Below are 17,399 nucleotides of genomic sequence, written 5' to 3'. Positions count from 1 at the left end.
AAAATAGCACCAAAATTGCCAAAAAGAAAAAACACCGAATTTTGCTAAAAAAACTGAAATATTAAAAAAATACCAGTGGAATACGCAAAGAAACAGATTTGTCAAAAAAAGAACCACTAAATGTGGCAAAAAATGACCAAATATGGAAAAAAGGTAACACCAAATCTGAAAAGAGTAGCACCAAATTAACACCAAATTGGGCAAAAATTAAAAACAATTTAGTCAAAAAATAATACCAAAACCGCCAAAAAATAACACAAATTGCTAAAAATAACACCAAAATTGGCAAAAAATAAAATCGAATTGGGGAAAAAAACCACAGAAATAAGGAAAAATATGAAACTGAATTTCATAAAAATAATTATTTAATTTGAAAAGAATACTGAACTTGGCAAGAAATAACTTGGAAATTTGCAAAAAGATATACCAAATTTGATAAAAATTTTGAATTCAGCAAACGACAATGCAAATTGCAAGAAATAGTATTGACATTCATAAAAATAACACTGAAATTGAAAAAAGATAACATGGAAAAGGAGAAAAAAATAACAGTGAAATTGACAAAAAAAGGTAAACAAATATTATCGATATCGAATTTGGTGAAAAAATTGTACTGACACTGGAAAAATAACACTGGGATTGTAAAAAATAACACCAAATTGGCCATAAGATAAGAGAGATTTTTTTCTGCGCCTAGTTATGAATAATCAACAAGAATGGTTCTTTTAGTTCCCGAGTCATCTTCATTTGTATGATTTGCAGAGCCAACATAACGGTTTTTTAAAGACTGTGAAGATGAGATGAGAGGTCAGTGCCAGCACAACGAGTTGTTCACGTGATAATTCATTGGACTGTTGCCTGTAAACACGTGCCACGTCAGTGCTCTTGGAACAGAGCTGTGGCAGTGACGTGGCTCCGTTGTTGTTCCCGCATAGTGATTTGCGAAGATGGAAAAACATAGAGATTCGAGCAGTGATTAAGTACTACGTAAAGAAAGGTATGAAAGCAAAGGTCATTCACACCGATCGATAATACACTGGGGGACTCTGCTTCTTCATATTCAACTGTTGCTAAATGGACAAATGAATTTAAATTTGGTCGGAAGAGCTTAGATGAAGATCCACGCAGTGGTCAGCTAAGATGTGTCACTACACCAGAAATCATTGCAAAAATGCACAAAATGGCCATGGAGGATTGCCGAGTGAAAGTGCATGAAATTGCTCAAGCTTGTCAGATGTCATCTGAAAGGGTACATCACATTCTAACTGAAGAATTAGAAATGAAAAAATTATCTGCAAGTGGGGTGCCACAACTCTTTGACACTGGATCAAAAACGCAAATATCGGAACAATGTTTGGCCCATTTAAGGAGAAGAGAGCAAGGTTTTTTTGTGCCGGTTTGTGACCAGAGATGAAACTTGTGTGCACTACTATACCTCAGAGACAAAACACCAGTCAAAGCAGTGGAAACATGCCGATTCTCCGTCACTACAGAAAGCAAAGACAATCCCTTTGGTGGGAAAGGTCATGGCATCAGTGTTGTGGGACGCGAAGGGGATTCTGTTTGTAGATTATCTCCCCACTGGGCAAACAATTGCTTGAGAATACTATGCTAACCTCCTGGACAAATTGCAACAAAAGGTACATGAAAAAAGGCCAGGTTTAGCGAGGAAGAAAGTCATCTTCCATCAAGACAATGCGCGCCCACACATGTGCCATCACCCTGGTAAAATTGCACGAACTGAGGTATGAATTGTTGCCACACCCGCCTTATTCACCTGATATAGCTCCACCACACTTTCATCTCTTCCCAAAACTGAAAATTTTTCTCAGTGGACGAAGATTCACTTCAAATGAAGAATTGATAGCTGGAGTTGACAACTATTTTGCAGGCCTGGAGACAACTCATTTTCGAGATGGGCTCAAGACACTGGAACATCGTTGGACCAATTGCATTAATCTACAAGGAGGCTACATTGAAAAATAAAATAAAGTTTCAGTGAAGTAAGTACTATTTTCCTATTCCGTTCCGAGAACTTTTCAAACCACCCTCATATTAACATCAATTCTGTCTCCATTTTTGTGTAGTGGGTGCATCAGTACAGCTTGCTGGTCACCCAGAGTTTACTCAGTTCACAAAATTAGTATAATTATTTTATTATTAGAATAATAGTATTGATATTCCTGCCTCATTTTGCAGGAGGCTATACATGGACTGGGCAGGTGGCACCTGCTACTGGATTTTCACCTCTGGACAACGCGAAGCCCTCTTCGCCTCTGCAGGGACCGTCCGTGTCCGGCACTGAGGGTGCCGAGTCCATCAGGCAGTCCGCCCAGGAGTTTGCTCTCGCCCTGAACTCCCTCAAACAGGTACGGCACAACAAAACACCCAGCAGATTACCTGTTCTTGTTGTTGGTGTTGACACTCGAAGAAAGGTTATCAGGGGGATGTGCAAGAGTTCTTCATTTATACATGTCCTTGTCCCTCCCGTAGGACAAGGTACAGAGTTGCACAAAGTAGCCTGCCTCTCCCTCTCCCTCTGCAGTGTTTTACATTCAAGTTAGTAGAGTTGCAGATAGCCATTACTAGAAATTTGTGAGAATTGTGTAACGAATAAAAAGTCTGCACCCATATCAGATTGGGTGCCTATGCATCACACATTTCATATAGGCAGCTGTAAGCATTTAAATAGTGATATAAGCTGCACATTATGTACATGTTTCAGTAGTGATACGGGCTATGCAAGATATATTATGTGGTAGAGGGAGCTCCATACCATTATTGGCAACTCATTGTCTCTCAAAATCACAAATCTTTAAATGTGTAGAGATTCTTCGAGATAGCAGGAAACAGCAGTACAGTAAACCTACAATAGTAGCTGTGATAACAGTATTGAACACTGTCATTTCTTACATCCTGCCTGTCATGTATCCAGCTACCATTTGTGGTAAATATCACCTTCTACATTAGAAAGTAGTGAGAAAGGATAACAACAGCCATTCTGTTATTTGGGAGTCATTCTCTTTTGTGCTGCTTCACTTTTCCATATCATATTCTGCACATTACGGTCGACCTTGGAGAGAGGTATTCTCTCTGGATACCCACCATTGTAATAAGACCTATGATCATTTATGCTGCAGTGTGGTAGAATGCAAAGTAGAATAGAAGGTGGCAGCTAAGGAGATTGGAGAGTTGCAGATACTGAGACACTGTTGTGCTGAGCCGTGAGAGGTGGAATTAGCAGGTCGTCCATTGCTGGAATGGAGACCATGCAGAACGTGCCCCTATTACACCTGTGGGTTAAAATAGAGGGGTGGCAGAGGCACTCAAGCTAAAAACTGCAAATTACTGGATACCTTTTGGATATCCTATCCTAAAATCCACCACACCAATATGGAGAATGTGGTAAATATAGGAATGTTTGGTGAAATGATGACTATATAATCTAGCTGCTTTGATAAACCTTTTACCATAACAATTGAAACGTATTCTGGTTTCCTGATGGATCACAACAAAGGTGTGGGTGCTGGGTTTTACGGAGTACAGCTAAGACTACAGAGAGCATCTGTCCAAAGAAGTTGGCCTCGGTATTCCAGTCGGAACAATCTGCCGTCAGTGTACGTGCAGAGGATAATTGGTGCAGGCACTATAATGACTGCAGCACCTTTGTTTATTCAGACACCTGAGCAACTCTGAAATCTCAGTCAACCTGTGCAGTGAGATCGAAAGAAGCCCTTGTGAGGCTATGGGAAGCAACAAGGTAAACCTGCTGTGGTTCCCTGGTCAATCAGGAATCATTGTCAGTGAACGAGCCGATAGGCTGACCGGGACGGGTGTGACGACTCTGTCTGTTGGACTGGAAACTGTCTTAACCGTAGCTAAGATGGTGGTAAAACATAAACTATGTAGATGGATCAGGAAACAGTGCACAGAGCATTGGACTGTGATCCAAAGAAAATGTTGTGGCAACCTAATGATGCAAAAGCCATGTTTTAAGGGAAATTCTGTAAACCTGGGATTGAGTGGGAGACAGACTAAACTCGTGGAAGGACTACTGCAGGAGTGCCTCAGGAAGGAGTGATAAGACTGTTGCTGTTTTCTGTATACATAAATGATTTGGCAGACAGGGTGGGCAGCAATCTGCAGTTGTTCGGTGATAATGCTGTGGTGTACAAGAAGGTGTCGAAGGTAAGTGACTGTAAGTTGATACAAGATGACCTAGACAAAATTTCTAGTTGGTTTGATGGGATGGCAACTGGTTCTTAATGTAAAAAATGGGGAATGAGAATGTGAGGATTGTGTTAGGAAGGCGAATAGTCCACTTCGGTTTATTGGGAGAATTTTAGGGAAGTGTAGTTCATCAGTAAAGAAGACCACATATAGGACACTAGTGCAACCTATTATTGAGTACTGCTAGAGTATTCGGGATCCGCACCAGGTCGGATTGAAAGAAGACATCGAAGCAATTCAGCGATGAGATGCTAGATTTGTTTTGGTAGGTTCGATCGGAATGGAAGTGTTATGGATATGCTTTGGAAGCTCAACTGGGAATCGGTGGAGGTGGTGTGTGGTGTGTGTGTAGAAGACATTTATTTTGAAAAACACTACCGAGTAATTTTAGAAAGTCCGCATTTGAAGCTGACCGCAGAACGATCCTACTGCCGCCAACATACATTTCGCTTAGGGGCCGTAAAGATGATGTACAAGAAATGAAGGCTCGTACGGAAGTGTATAGACAGTTGTTTTTTACCCTGACTATATCTGCAAGTGGGCAGGAAAGGAAATGACCAGTTACGGTACAGGGCGCCCTCCACTATGGTGCGCTGTCCAGTCGCTTGTGGAGTATATATGTAAATGTAGTGAAATGCCATGGGAACTTTAAGGAACACCTACACACAGTGGGTGTGGGGGAAAGAAGCCCCTTTGTATAGTGTGTGTAGTGAGGGGGATGAAACTGCATTATCTTCCAGTGCTTCACATCGGAGATAAAAAAACATAGAATATTTCATATTGCTTTGCAACATTACGCCCAGATATTTACCAGACTTTACAGTGTTAAGGAGGACACAACTAATACTGGATCGGAACATTACAGGTTTGTTCCTATCACGTTTCCCTGGGCACTCCTGATGGTACCATTGTTTCTGATGAACACTTGCCATCCAGGACAACATACTGGATTCTATTACTTTAGAAGTCTTTGAGCCACTCACATATCTGTGAATTTACTCCATATGCTCATACCTTCGTTAACAGCCCGCAGTGGGGTACCGTGTCAAATGCTTTCCAGAAATCTAGAAATAGGGAATCTGTTGCCCTTCATCTATAGTTCACCATGTGTAATGTGAGAAGAGCAATGCTTTCTAAAAGCCATGCTGATTCTTGGAAAAGCTTCTAAGGCTCAAGAAGGTTTATTATATTCAGACTGAGAATATGTTTGAGGATTCTGCAGTAAACCAATGTTAGGGATATTGATCTGTAATTTTGTGCTGGGCAATAGTCATGATATATACATCATAGATAAGGGGCCTTAGAGTACTTTTAGTAAAACTGAATTGGGATTCCATCCAGACCCGTTTGTTCTCACTCCTTTACTCGTTCCTCTATGCCAGGGATGCTTATTAGAATGATGTCCACATGACAGTCTGTACAATGGTCAAATGATGGTATGTTTGTATAATTCTCCAATGTGAACGATTTCTCGAACCTGAAATTTAATACTTCAACTTTTGTTTTGCTATCTTCAAGTGCCACACCAGACTGGTCAACAACAGACAGAATGGAAGCTTGTTGTATGCTTCATGCATAGATCTTTCACTGACACATGAATCTTAATAAGTTTTGCTTGTCATTATTTGTGCATTCTCTTTTGAACCATGAGTGCAGCAGCCTCTGTTTCCTCAGCATCTTACAAATTTTGTTATTAAACTGTGGTTGGTGTTTTCCATCCCTTAACCACATAACTCTCCAGACCAAAATTTACAGTCTGCTTAAACTTTACCCATAATCTCTCTTTGTTCATGTTACTAGAACAAAGTGATGTCAGTTCATTGTGTAAGTGAGTTGCTAACAACTGCTTATCTTCTCTACCTAGAAGAAACACACTCCTAGCCTTCTTGTTTGATTTATTAACTTTCGTAACCACAGTTGATTTAATGACAATATGATTGCTAATCCCTGTTTCTGTACTAACACTGTCTACAAGATCTAGCCTATTCGTAGCTACAGGGTACGAGATATTTCCAGTGCATATGGGCTGCTGAGCTAGTTGCTCAAGACAGTTTTCAGAAAATGGTTCAGAATTATCTTACACAACTGTCTGTCTGTACCCCCCACAATGAGTCCATAGGCATCCCAGTCTATACTCGGTAGGTTAAAGTTGCCTTCAACTGGTATTGCATGATCTGGGTATTTACACACTAGTGACTATAGATTATCTTTGAATAGCAGAATCGGTGGCCGTTAAAAACATCCAATAATTAACTTGGTTTCACCTGCACCTGTTATACATGACCAGGTAACTTCACACTTAACTTCGACCTCAATAGAGACAATATTTTTGTCAGCTGCAATGAACACTCCTCCTTGTATGACCTCTAATATGTATTTTCAATATACATTCCATGACTCGCTAAATATCTCGGAGCTTTCCACTTCGGATTTCAGCCAGCTCTGTGTCCCAAGAATGATGTGAGTGCGAGAACTTCCCTGGAGGGCAGTAAATTCGGAAACTTTATTACGAATACTTCAACAATTTACTGATAAAACTTTGACAGTCAAACTGTCTTTACTCTCAGTGCGGTCCAACTGGCGAGTGTTCACCAGAGAACCTTAAACTATAATCTAGCCTAAAAAAACTTCATGTGCACTTCACAAGTACTGTGCTACCTGATTAGCTGCTTCCTTTGTGTAGAGAACACCTGACCTATCAAGGGGTCATGAAAATCCCCACACGATAATGCAGGTCTAGAAATCTGCAACCAAGACCATCATAGAGTTCATGAAGCCTTTGGTTGAGTCCCTCCACTCAGCCCCAAACAAAAGGATCCTGATTAATTCTTGGAACAATGCTGCATATTGCGAGCTGTGCTTGCCACTTGTATGAAAGTTTGCTCCAAAATTCTTGAATTACCGTACCGTAGGTGCAACCACAACGGAGGGGTATCTGTTGAGAGGCCAGACAAATGTGTGGTTCCTGAAGAGGGGCAGCAGCCTTTTCAGTAGTTGCAGGGGCAACAGTCTGGATGATTGACTGATCTGGCCTTGTAACACTAACCAAAACGGCCTTGCTGTGCTGGTACTGCGGACGGCTGAAAGCAAGGAGAAACTACAGCCGTAATTTTTCCCCGAGGGCATGCAGCTTTACTGTATGGTTAAATGATGATGGCGTCCTCTTCGGTAAAATATTCCGGAGGTAAAATAGTCCCCCATTCGGATCTCCGGGTGGGGACTACTCAAGAGGATGTCGTTATCAGGAGAAAGAAAACTGGTGTTCTATGGATCGGAGCGTGGAATGTCAGATCCCTTAATCGGGCAGGTAGGTTAGAAAATTTAAAAAGGGAAATGGATAGGTTAAAGTTAGATATAGTGGGAATTAGTGAAGTTCGGTGGCAGGAGGAACAAGACTTTTGGTCAGGTGAATACAGGGTTATAAATACAAAATCAAATAGGGGTAATGCAGGAGTAGGTTTAATAATGAATAGGAAAATTGGAATGCGGGTAAGCTACTACAAACACCATAGTGAACGCATTATTGTGGCCAAGATAGATACGAAGCCCACACCTACGACAGTAGTACAAGTTTATATGCCGACTAGCTCTGTAGATGACAAAGAAATTGAAGAAATGTATGATGAAATAAAATAAATTATTCAGATAGTGAAGGGAGACGAAAATTTAATAGTCATGGGTGACTGGAATTCGTCAGTAGTAAAAGGGAGAGAAGGAAACGTAGTAGGTGAATATGGATTGGGGCTAAGAAATGAGAGGAAGCCGTCTGGTAGAATTTTGCACAGAGCATAACTTAATCGTAGCTAACACTTGGTTCAAGAATCATGAAAGAAGGTTGTATACATGGAAGAAGCCTGGAGTTACTGACAGGTTTCAGATAGATCATATAATGGTAAGACAGAGATTTAGGAACCAGGTTTTAAATTGTAAGACATTTCCAGGGGCAGATGTGGACTCTGACCACAATCTGTTGGTTATGAACTGTAGATTAAAACTGAAGAAACTGCAAAAAGGTAGAAATTTAAGGAGATGGGACCTGGATAAACCGACTAAAGCAGAGGTTGTACAGAGTTTCAGGGAGAGCATAAGGGGACAATTGACAAGAATGGGGGAAAGAAATACAGTAGAAGAAGAATGGGTGGCTTTGAGGGATGAAGTAGTGAAGGCAGCAGAGGATCAAGTAGGTAAAAAGACGAGGGCTAGTAGAAATCCTTGGGTAACAGAAGAAATATTGAATTTAATTGATGAAATGAGAAAATTTAAAAATGCAGTAAATGAAGCAGGCAAAAAGGAATACAAACGTCTCAAAAATGAGATCGACAGGAAGTACAAAATGGCTAAGCAGGGATGGCTAGAGGACAAATGTAAGGATGTTGAGGCTTATCTCACTAGGGGTAAGATAGATACTGCCTACAGGAAAATTAAAGAGACCTTTGGAGAAAAGAGAACCACTTCTATGAATATCAAAAGCTCAGGTGGAAACCCAGTTCTAAGCAAAGAAGGGAAAGCAGAAAGGTGGAAGGAGTATATAGAGGGTCTATACAAGGACGATGTACTTGAGGACAGTATTATGGAAATGGAAGAGGCTTTAGATGAAGATGAAATGGGAGATATGATACTGCGTGAAGAGTTTGTCAGAGCACTGAAAGACCTGAGTCGAAACAAGGCCCAAGGAGTAGACAACATTCCATTAGAACTACTGACAGCCTTGGGAGAGCCAGTCCTGACAAAACTCTACCATCTGGTGAGCAAGATGTATGAGACAGGCGAAATACCCTCAGACTTCAAGAAGAATATAATAATTCCAATCCCAAAGAAAGCAGGTGTTGACAGATGTGAAAATTGCCGAACTATCAGTTTAATAAGTCACGGCTGCAAAATACTCATGCGAATTCTTTACAGACGAATGGAAAAACTAGCAGAAGCCAACCTCGGGGAACATCAGTTTGGATTCCGTAGAAATATTGGAACACGTGAAGCAATACTGACCCTACGACTTATCTTAGAAGCTAGATTAAGGAAAGGCAAACCTATGTTGCTAGCATTTGTAGACTTAGAGAAAGCTTTTGACAATGTTGACTGGAATACTCTCTTTCAAATTCTGAAGGTGGCAGGCGTAAAATACAGGAAGCGAAAAGCTATCTACAATTTGTACAAAAAGCAGATGGCAGTTATAAGAGTCGAGGGACATGAAAGGGAAGCAGTGGTTGGGAAGGGAGTGAGACAGGGTTGTAGCCTCTCCCCGGTGTTATTCAATCTCTATATTGAGCAAGCAGTAAAGGAAACAAAAGAAAAATTTGGAGTAGGTATTAAAATCCATGGAGAAGAAATAAAAACTTTGAGGTTCGCCGATGACATTGTAATTCTGTCAGAGACAGCAAAGGACTTGGAAGAGCAGCTGAACGGAATGGACAGTGTCTTGAAAGGAAGGTATAAGATGAACATCAACAAGAGCAAAACGAGGATAATGGAATGTAGTCGAACTAAGTTGGGAGATGCGGAGGGTATTAGATTAGGAAATGAGACACTTAAAGTAGTAAAGGAGTTTTGCTATTTGGGGAGCAAAATAACTGATGATGGTCAAAGTAGAGAGGATATAAAATGTAGGCTGGCAATGGCAAGGAAAGCATTTCTGAAGAAGAGAAATTTGTCAACATCGAGTATAGATTTAAATGTCAGGAAGTCGTTTCTGAAAGTATTTGTATGGAGTGTAGCCATGTATGGAAGTGAAACATGGACGATAAATAGTTTGGACAAGAAGAGAATAGAAGCTTTCGAAATGTGGTGCTACAGAAGAATGCTGAAGATTAGATGGGTAGATCACATAACTAATGAGGAAGTAATGAATAGGATTGGGGAGAAGAGAAGTTTGTGGCGCAACTTGACTAGAAGAAGGGATCGGTTGGTAGGTCATGTTCTGAGGCATCAAGGGATCACCAATTTGGTATTGGAGGGTAGCATGGAGGGTAAAAATCGTAGAGGGAGACAACGAGATGAATACACCAAACAGATACAGAAGGATGTAGGTTGCAGTAGGTACTGGGACATGAAGAAGCTTGCACAGGATAGAGTAGCATGGAGAGCTGCATCAAACCAGTCTCAGGACTGAAGACCACAACAACAACAACAACAATGCATAATGAATTCCTGCCTGAGGTCATACAGTCAGTAAGGAATACTACCTGGAAGTTGTGCACCACTTGTGTGAAGCAATCCACAGAAGACGACAAGAATTATGGCAGAACCACTCACTTATACTACGTCACAAGAATTGTTAGACTCACACTTCACTACCTGTTCATGATTTTTGGCAAACAAAAGCAAAACCGTTATGTTGCCTCTGCCGTCGTTTTTGCCTGCGACATGAGAATCGTGAAACCATATTGTTTTGCCACCGTTGATGAGAAAAAACAGAATCGCTGAAGGGGCTGAATGCCATAACAAAAGCAAAGTTCCACAAGTGTTTCCAAGATTGGAAAAAGTGCTGGCACAACGGTATTATATCTGACGGGGATTAGTGTGAAGGGGGAAAAGTTGATGTTGATGACTAAATAAAGATAGTTTAAGAAAAACAAAAATTGCTGTTTCTTTTTTACCAGACCTCGTGTATCATTTTCTCATTCTAGCTGAACTTGGAACAATGTGAAACTTTCATTTGCAGCCATGAAAACAAGTAAAGTAAATCTTGCTCTCACAGACAAGAAAAGCTGGTTCAGGGAAATTTGAATTTGTAACCTAGAAAAAGCTAGAAATGTTCTGGTGAAACAATCGGCACATGTTTTTTTTTTTCCTATGTGTTGTCACTTTTGTATGTACTTGTATTTGTTTATGTTAACTTTCGTAATATTTGTTACATTATCGGTTTGTGCTGCAACACATTTGACGGGATTCATGTCAATGAGCAGTGTTAATGAAAAAGTTAACTTCGCTAATTGTTAACCCTTTACTAAAAAAAGTTAATTTTTTAAATGTTAAAGCATTACTTTACAGGATATTTATCAGAAGTTGAAGTTAATCTTTGATCGTTAATACGTTTGCTATGCATTGATCCACACAGTACGACACTCGACTGCCATTTGCAGTAATGCCAAAGGCACTCCAGTGCTTCTGTCCTATTATTTTTAACTGGATTAGGCTCCACTCTTGATATCTGAATGCCCAAGATTGATTTGCTTTCATCAACAGAGCATGCTTTCACTATTTTATTCGAACTGCATATACTTTGATCCTTGTGCATCCCTTATGTGTTGTTTCAAATTTTTAAAGCTCGAAGTGTGAACTCTAATTGTCAGTTTTTTAGGCAATCACTGTTTCAAATTGAAAAGTATGTGTTCTCCCGATCAGGATGTAAAATTTATATGTTATCACTTACTTGCAGTCATGGATTTCAACAATTGTAGGGCTACAATATGATTCCACTATTTAGTTTCCACAGACAATCTGCTATCAAAAAATAATACTAAATGGGAACTCTGTAAACAAACAATGGTAAACAGGCAGCCCCAAGTTACTACCCTCCAATGATGTTATTGCACTTGGCCTTCCGTGGTCGTTACCAGAAACATGTGGTGACATTACTGTAAACAAAATACACATCAAATTTTTCAACTGTCGTGTAGACTGTGGAATTCTGAATAACTCCGCAGGCAAGTTGTCTGGTCATTAAAACAGCAGAGAACATTCTGATCAGCTTCAAGTACGAGGGGTGTTTGAAAAGTCAGTGCAAAGTCTGAGAGGTGGCACCACTAACGCGTATCGAGGTCATGTTTAGTTAATAGCATCTTTGGAAAGAATGCACACCAAGTTTCAGCCATATTGGACTATTTCTTTGTGTTTGGCATTCATGTGAATCAAGGAAGTCGAGTGATTGTCAAAGAATTCCGTGTGGTGATTAAACATTACTTTATGAAAGGCAAAATGCCTCAGGAGACTAAAGAGAAGCTTGATAAACATTACGGTGACTCTGCACCTTCGATTAGAAAGTTTATAAGTGGTTTCAAAATTTTCAGAGTGGCCATATGGGCACAAATGATACTGAGCGTTCTGGACGCCCTGTGGAGGTTACGACCCCAGAAATCATTGATAAAACCCATGATATGGTGACGGATGACAGAAGAGTTAAGGTGTGTGAGATTGCTAGTGCTGTTGGCATCTCGAATGAATGGGTACATAATACAGGGTGATTCAAAAAGAATACCACAACTTTAAAAATGTGTATTTAATGAAAGAAACATAATATAACCTTCTATTATACATCATTGCAAAGAGTATTTAAAAAGATTTTTTTTCACTCAAAAATAAGTTCAGAGATGTTCAATATGGCCCCTCCAGACACTCGAGCAATATCAACCCGATACTCCAACTCGTTCCACACTCTCTGTAGCATATCAGGCGTAACAGTTTGGATAGCTGCTGTTATTTCTCGTTTCAAATCATCAATGGTGGCTGAGAGAGGTGGCCGAAACACCATATCCTTAACATACCCCCATAAGAAAAAATCGCAGGGGGTAAGATCAGGGCTTCTTGGAGGCCAGTGATGAAGTGCTCTGTCATGGGCTGCCTGGCGGCCGATCCATCGCCTCGGGTAGTTGACGTTCAGGTAGTTACAGACAGATAAGTGCTAATGTGGTGGCGCTCCATCCTGCTGAAATATGAATTGTTGTGCTTCTTGTTCGAGCTGAGGGAACAGCCAATTCTCTAACATCTCCAGATACTGTAGTCCAGTTGCAGTAGCACCTTCGAAGAAAAAGGGACCAAAAACTTTATTGGCTGAAATGGCACAGAAAACGTTCACCTTAGGCGAGTCACGTTCATACTGAGTTGTTTCGCGCGGATTCTCAGTGCCCCATATACAGACATTGTGACGGTTGACTTTCCCGTTAGTGTGGAAAGTTGCTTCATCACTAAACACAATCTTTGAAACGAAAGATTCATCTGTTTCCATTTGAGCAAGGATAAAATCACAGAAATCGATTCTTTTAATCTTATCAGCTGCAGACAGTGCTTGAACCAATTTCAGACGATAAGGTTTCATAACTAACCTTTGTCATAGGACTCTCCATACAGTTGATTGTGGAATTTGCAGCTCCCTGGGAGTCGATTTTCCTGGGCTGCGAACAAATGCTTGCTGGATGCGTGCTACATTTTAATCACTCGTTCTCGGCCGTCCAGAACTTTTCCCTTTGCACAAACACCCATTCTCTGTAAACTGTTTATACCAACGTTTAATACACCACCTATCAGGAGGTTTAACACCATACTTCGTTCGAAATGCACACTGAACAACTGTCGTCGATTCACTTCTGCCGTACTCAATAACACAAAAAGCTTTCTGTTGAGCGGTCGCCATCTTAGCATCAACTGACGCTGACGCCTAGTCAACAGCGCCTCAAGCGAACAAATGTACAACTAAATGAAACTTTATAGCTCCCTTAATTCGCCGACAGATAGTGCTTAGCTCTGCTTTTTGTCGTTGCAGAGTTTTAAATTCCTAAAGTTGTGGTATTCTTTTTGAATCACCCTGTATTTTGCATAAAGATTTGGACATGAGAATGCTATCTGCAAGATGGGTTCCACACTTGCTCACGCTTGACCAAAAACGGAATCGTGTGAAGTGTTGCAAGGATGGTTTGCAGCTGTTCAGGAAGAATCTGCAGGGCTTTAAGCATCTTTTCGTCACTGTGGATGAAACATGGATACATTACTACACTCCTGAGACCAAAGAACAATCTAAACAGTGGGTTACCAAGGGAGAATATGAACCAAAAAAGGCGAAGACCATTTCTTTGGCCAGAAAGGTTATGGCGACTGTCTTTTGGGATTCCCAAGGGATAATCCTCATCGACTATGTGGAAAAGGGTAAAACTATTACAGGTGCATATTATTCATTGTTATTGGACCATTTGAAAACAGAGCTGCAAGAAAAACGCCGGCGATTGGACCGCAAAAAAAGTCCTTTTCCATCACGACAATGCACCAGCACACACCTCAGCAGTTGTGGTCGCAGAATTAAAGGAAATAGGATTCCAACTTGTTTCACATCCCCCTATTCTACAGACTTGCCTCCCTTGGACTACTATTTGTTCCCCAATTTGAAGAAATGGCTGGGGCGACAAAGATTTTATTCAAACGAGAAGGTGTTGCAGAAAGTAATAGCTATTTTGCAGACTTGGAGAATTCCTATTATTTGGAAGGGATCAACAAATTAGAATAGCGTTGGACAAGGTGTATAAGTCTAAAAGGAGACTATGTCGAAAAATAAAAAAAGGTTTACCCTAAACACATAAGTAGTTTTCATTTTTGCACGGACTTTTCAAACGCCCCTCATACACATACGATCCAATGGAAGCACCACCACACCAAATGCAATAACATCATTGTTGTCCAGTATCCTCACTCGCACTCAGTTGTTTGCATCAATCATATGTACCCCATTTTATCCAAAGATCTACATGACAATTTCCGCGGGTAGCGCGTTGTCAATTTTTTCATAAATAGACGGTACATAATTAACGATTAATGGATTCAAAGAAAGTTAAAGGGTCCATTAATGTTTCTTAAAAATCAACTTAAAAGTTAAATAAACCATTACTCAAAAAGTTAACCTCATTAATTAATGATTAATAGATTAACAGTCTTGTGTGAGAGTCATTCAGGTATACAAGATCAAAGTGTTATTGCAGGTGTTCACGACAGAGGTGTTCCGCGGCCTGCTGGGCTTCATGACCTGGTGGACGTGCTTCGCCTGGTTCTCTACGTCTTCACTCGGCATGCTGTATCAGTCCTACTTCAGATCCACCTAGTACATCGCCCGCGTACCGAATGAGTACGAAGATTGTCACGACGGACGACTTTAGCGAAGGAGGCGTTCCGGCGGCGGGGCAGATAAGAGAAATCTGTGTGGTGTGTTACCTCTGACTCAAATGTAGGCCTCATTAGTAGCAGCTCGTGCAGTCTCCCGGGCTGCCGACAGAATGCGAACTGCTCGTTGGCGGAGCAATGGTGTGTCACCGAGGCTCATAATATAGGTGGTACGAGTGATGTGCGCACAAGCGAATGTGGACTTGGGAGTACTGATAGAGTTCAGTACTGCTACCCTAGTGTTGCACACTAAACCTTTTCTGTCTCTCTTTCAGTACTGCTACCCTAGTGTTGCACACTAAACCTTTTCTGTCTCTCTTCATTCATGTTGTAGATGAGGGTTTCTTTCCCCAGGCAAAGCTTGACGTAATATTGGGAAGAAATATTGATAAAATGTAGTTTAAAGGTGATGTGTAATGCCACAGCTTTCTACCTGTTTCTTTGTCACCCACTGCAGACAACAAGTGAGCTCACATAATCTTGTACATGGACAAGTGAATTCCACAAGTTTGTTTACACAATGCGCTCTTTTATTCACAAGTGTGTCGATCACAGTTGGCAAATATTAAAGTTAACAGTATTATGAAAAGGATAGATTAGTACTTCACCGTAAAAATGACCCATTGAGTTGCAGATAGGTACAATGATAAGGCTGTTATATTTTATAGATTTTGGCAAAAGCCTTCCGCAGCAAGAAAACCCACACACACACACACACACACACACACACACACACACTCAGTGTCACACAAATGAGTACACCTCATGCACAGACGACTACTACTGTTGGCAGAATTCTGGTTTACTAAGACACACTCAGGATAGCAAAGTTGAGCAACAAAGTACTTAATATCAGTTGCCAGACACCACTAGTCTTAACACCAACTTGGCAGAACTTCCGTTCGGAGCTGCCAGTGGTAGTGGTCATGTGTGCGTGAAGTGTGCTTGCTTGTGTGAATGCGTGTGTTTCTTTGCCAAAGAAGGCTTGGGTCAAAAGTTGTGTGTGTAATAGTCTTTTTACTCTGCCTACCTGCAACTCAAGTAGTAATCTTTACAGTTCGTAGAAATCTATGCTTTTCCTAATATTGTCGATATTCCAACTTGGAGTTTCCATTGTTTGATATGTTAAAGTTAATTGGTTTAGATGCTAATGAATCATCACAACTAAAAAAACTAGGGAAGACAGAAATGCAAAATTTGTATTAAACTTAAACAAGTACACAAACGTTAAGAAGTGGATGCTAAAGACAGAAATAAAAATCAACCCAGTATCATGTTATGCAAGTTACATATGAAGTTATTATGAAGCACTCATTGTGGACACTTAAAATAAACTGCAGGTGTGAGCCAGTGTGGGTTACATTTGCGGAAGTACAATGTAATTAGGTAATACGTTTGTTTCATTTTATATGATTCGTAGTCCCTGTTTATCTAAATTTTTCTCAATATTCTCAGTTGCTGTTGATTATATTTCGAGCAAATTGAAAGTGGTGATGATTTATTTTTGAACATAAATAACTGTTTACATTGCACTTCTCCCACATGTAAGACAAGCATACTCATGCCTTCTATAAACAGTCATTTCAGTCTTGAGGTACAACACATGGTCAACTGTGGCAGTTAATTTTAAATGACTAGTGAATGCTTCGTAATCACTTGATATATATTACTTCTGTGACACAATACAGAGTATCTTTTTATTTTTCTCTACAGTTTGCACTTTTTAAATTTTTATGGGAGTTTGTATTTAATGGTAATCTTTCATTTTTATCTTTTCTAGATTTTTAGTTATGATGATAACTCATTAATCAAAACCAGTTAACTGTAATACATGTACAAAATGTGATAATAACATTTGTGAATAAAATAGCATATTTCAAATAGCTCGCATGCTCCAGTGTGGCAAAGGTAGATATAATTATTTTTTTCCTACCGATTGACTTATGAAGTCTTTCCCTATTCTTCATACGTCTACCAACACTGTGCTCACATTCGCTCATCCTCTCTGACAAAATTCAATGAGACTTAAGGTTTCCCATCAAGGTCAATAATTTTAACACCATATATAATGTGATGGTCATATTCACCAATCAGAAATTCATTTTGTGTCTACATTTTAAGTACGTCATTACCATCTCTCTCTCTCTCTCCCTCTCTCTCTCTCTCTCTCTCTCTCTCTCTCTCTCCCTCTCTCTCTCTGAAACAGCCTCTCTCTCTCTCTGAAACAGCTGCTGCAGGTTACTCCTGTAAATTATACCAGCAGCAAAGAACAGTGAGCACCTTTATCGAGTAACAGATTATGGTTTCAA

The 17,399-nt window shown here is 40.2% G+C and overlaps 1 protein-coding gene across 1 annotated transcript in view; it reads left to right on the top strand.

Annotated features, from left to right (window-relative positions):
- The window catches only part of LOC126109398 (transmembrane protein 161B), a 109,350-nt gene extending 94,011 nt beyond the window's left edge, over window positions 1–15,339 (top strand). The window contains exons 11-12 of the mRNA XM_049914428.1: window positions 2,200–2,369; window positions 14,913–15,339. Coding sequence (XP_049770385.1) covers window positions 2,200–2,369; window positions 14,913–15,032 — 290 coding nt within the window. The 3' untranslated portion in view covers window positions 15,033–15,339. The remainder of the gene's footprint in view (window positions 1–2,199; window positions 2,370–14,912) is intronic.
- The last annotated feature ends 2,060 nt before the right edge of the window (window positions 15,340–17,399 follow it).

This window comes from Schistocerca cancellata, chromosome 12, assembly GCF_023864275.1.
Source record: "Schistocerca cancellata isolate TAMUIC-IGC-003103 chromosome 12, iqSchCanc2.1, whole genome shotgun sequence".
Taxonomy (NCBI): Eukaryota; Metazoa; Arthropoda; class Insecta; order Orthoptera; family Acrididae; genus Schistocerca; species Schistocerca cancellata.
The sequence above is the reverse complement of the archived record's forward strand: the minus strand, read 5'-3'. Positions and strand labels throughout refer to the sequence as shown.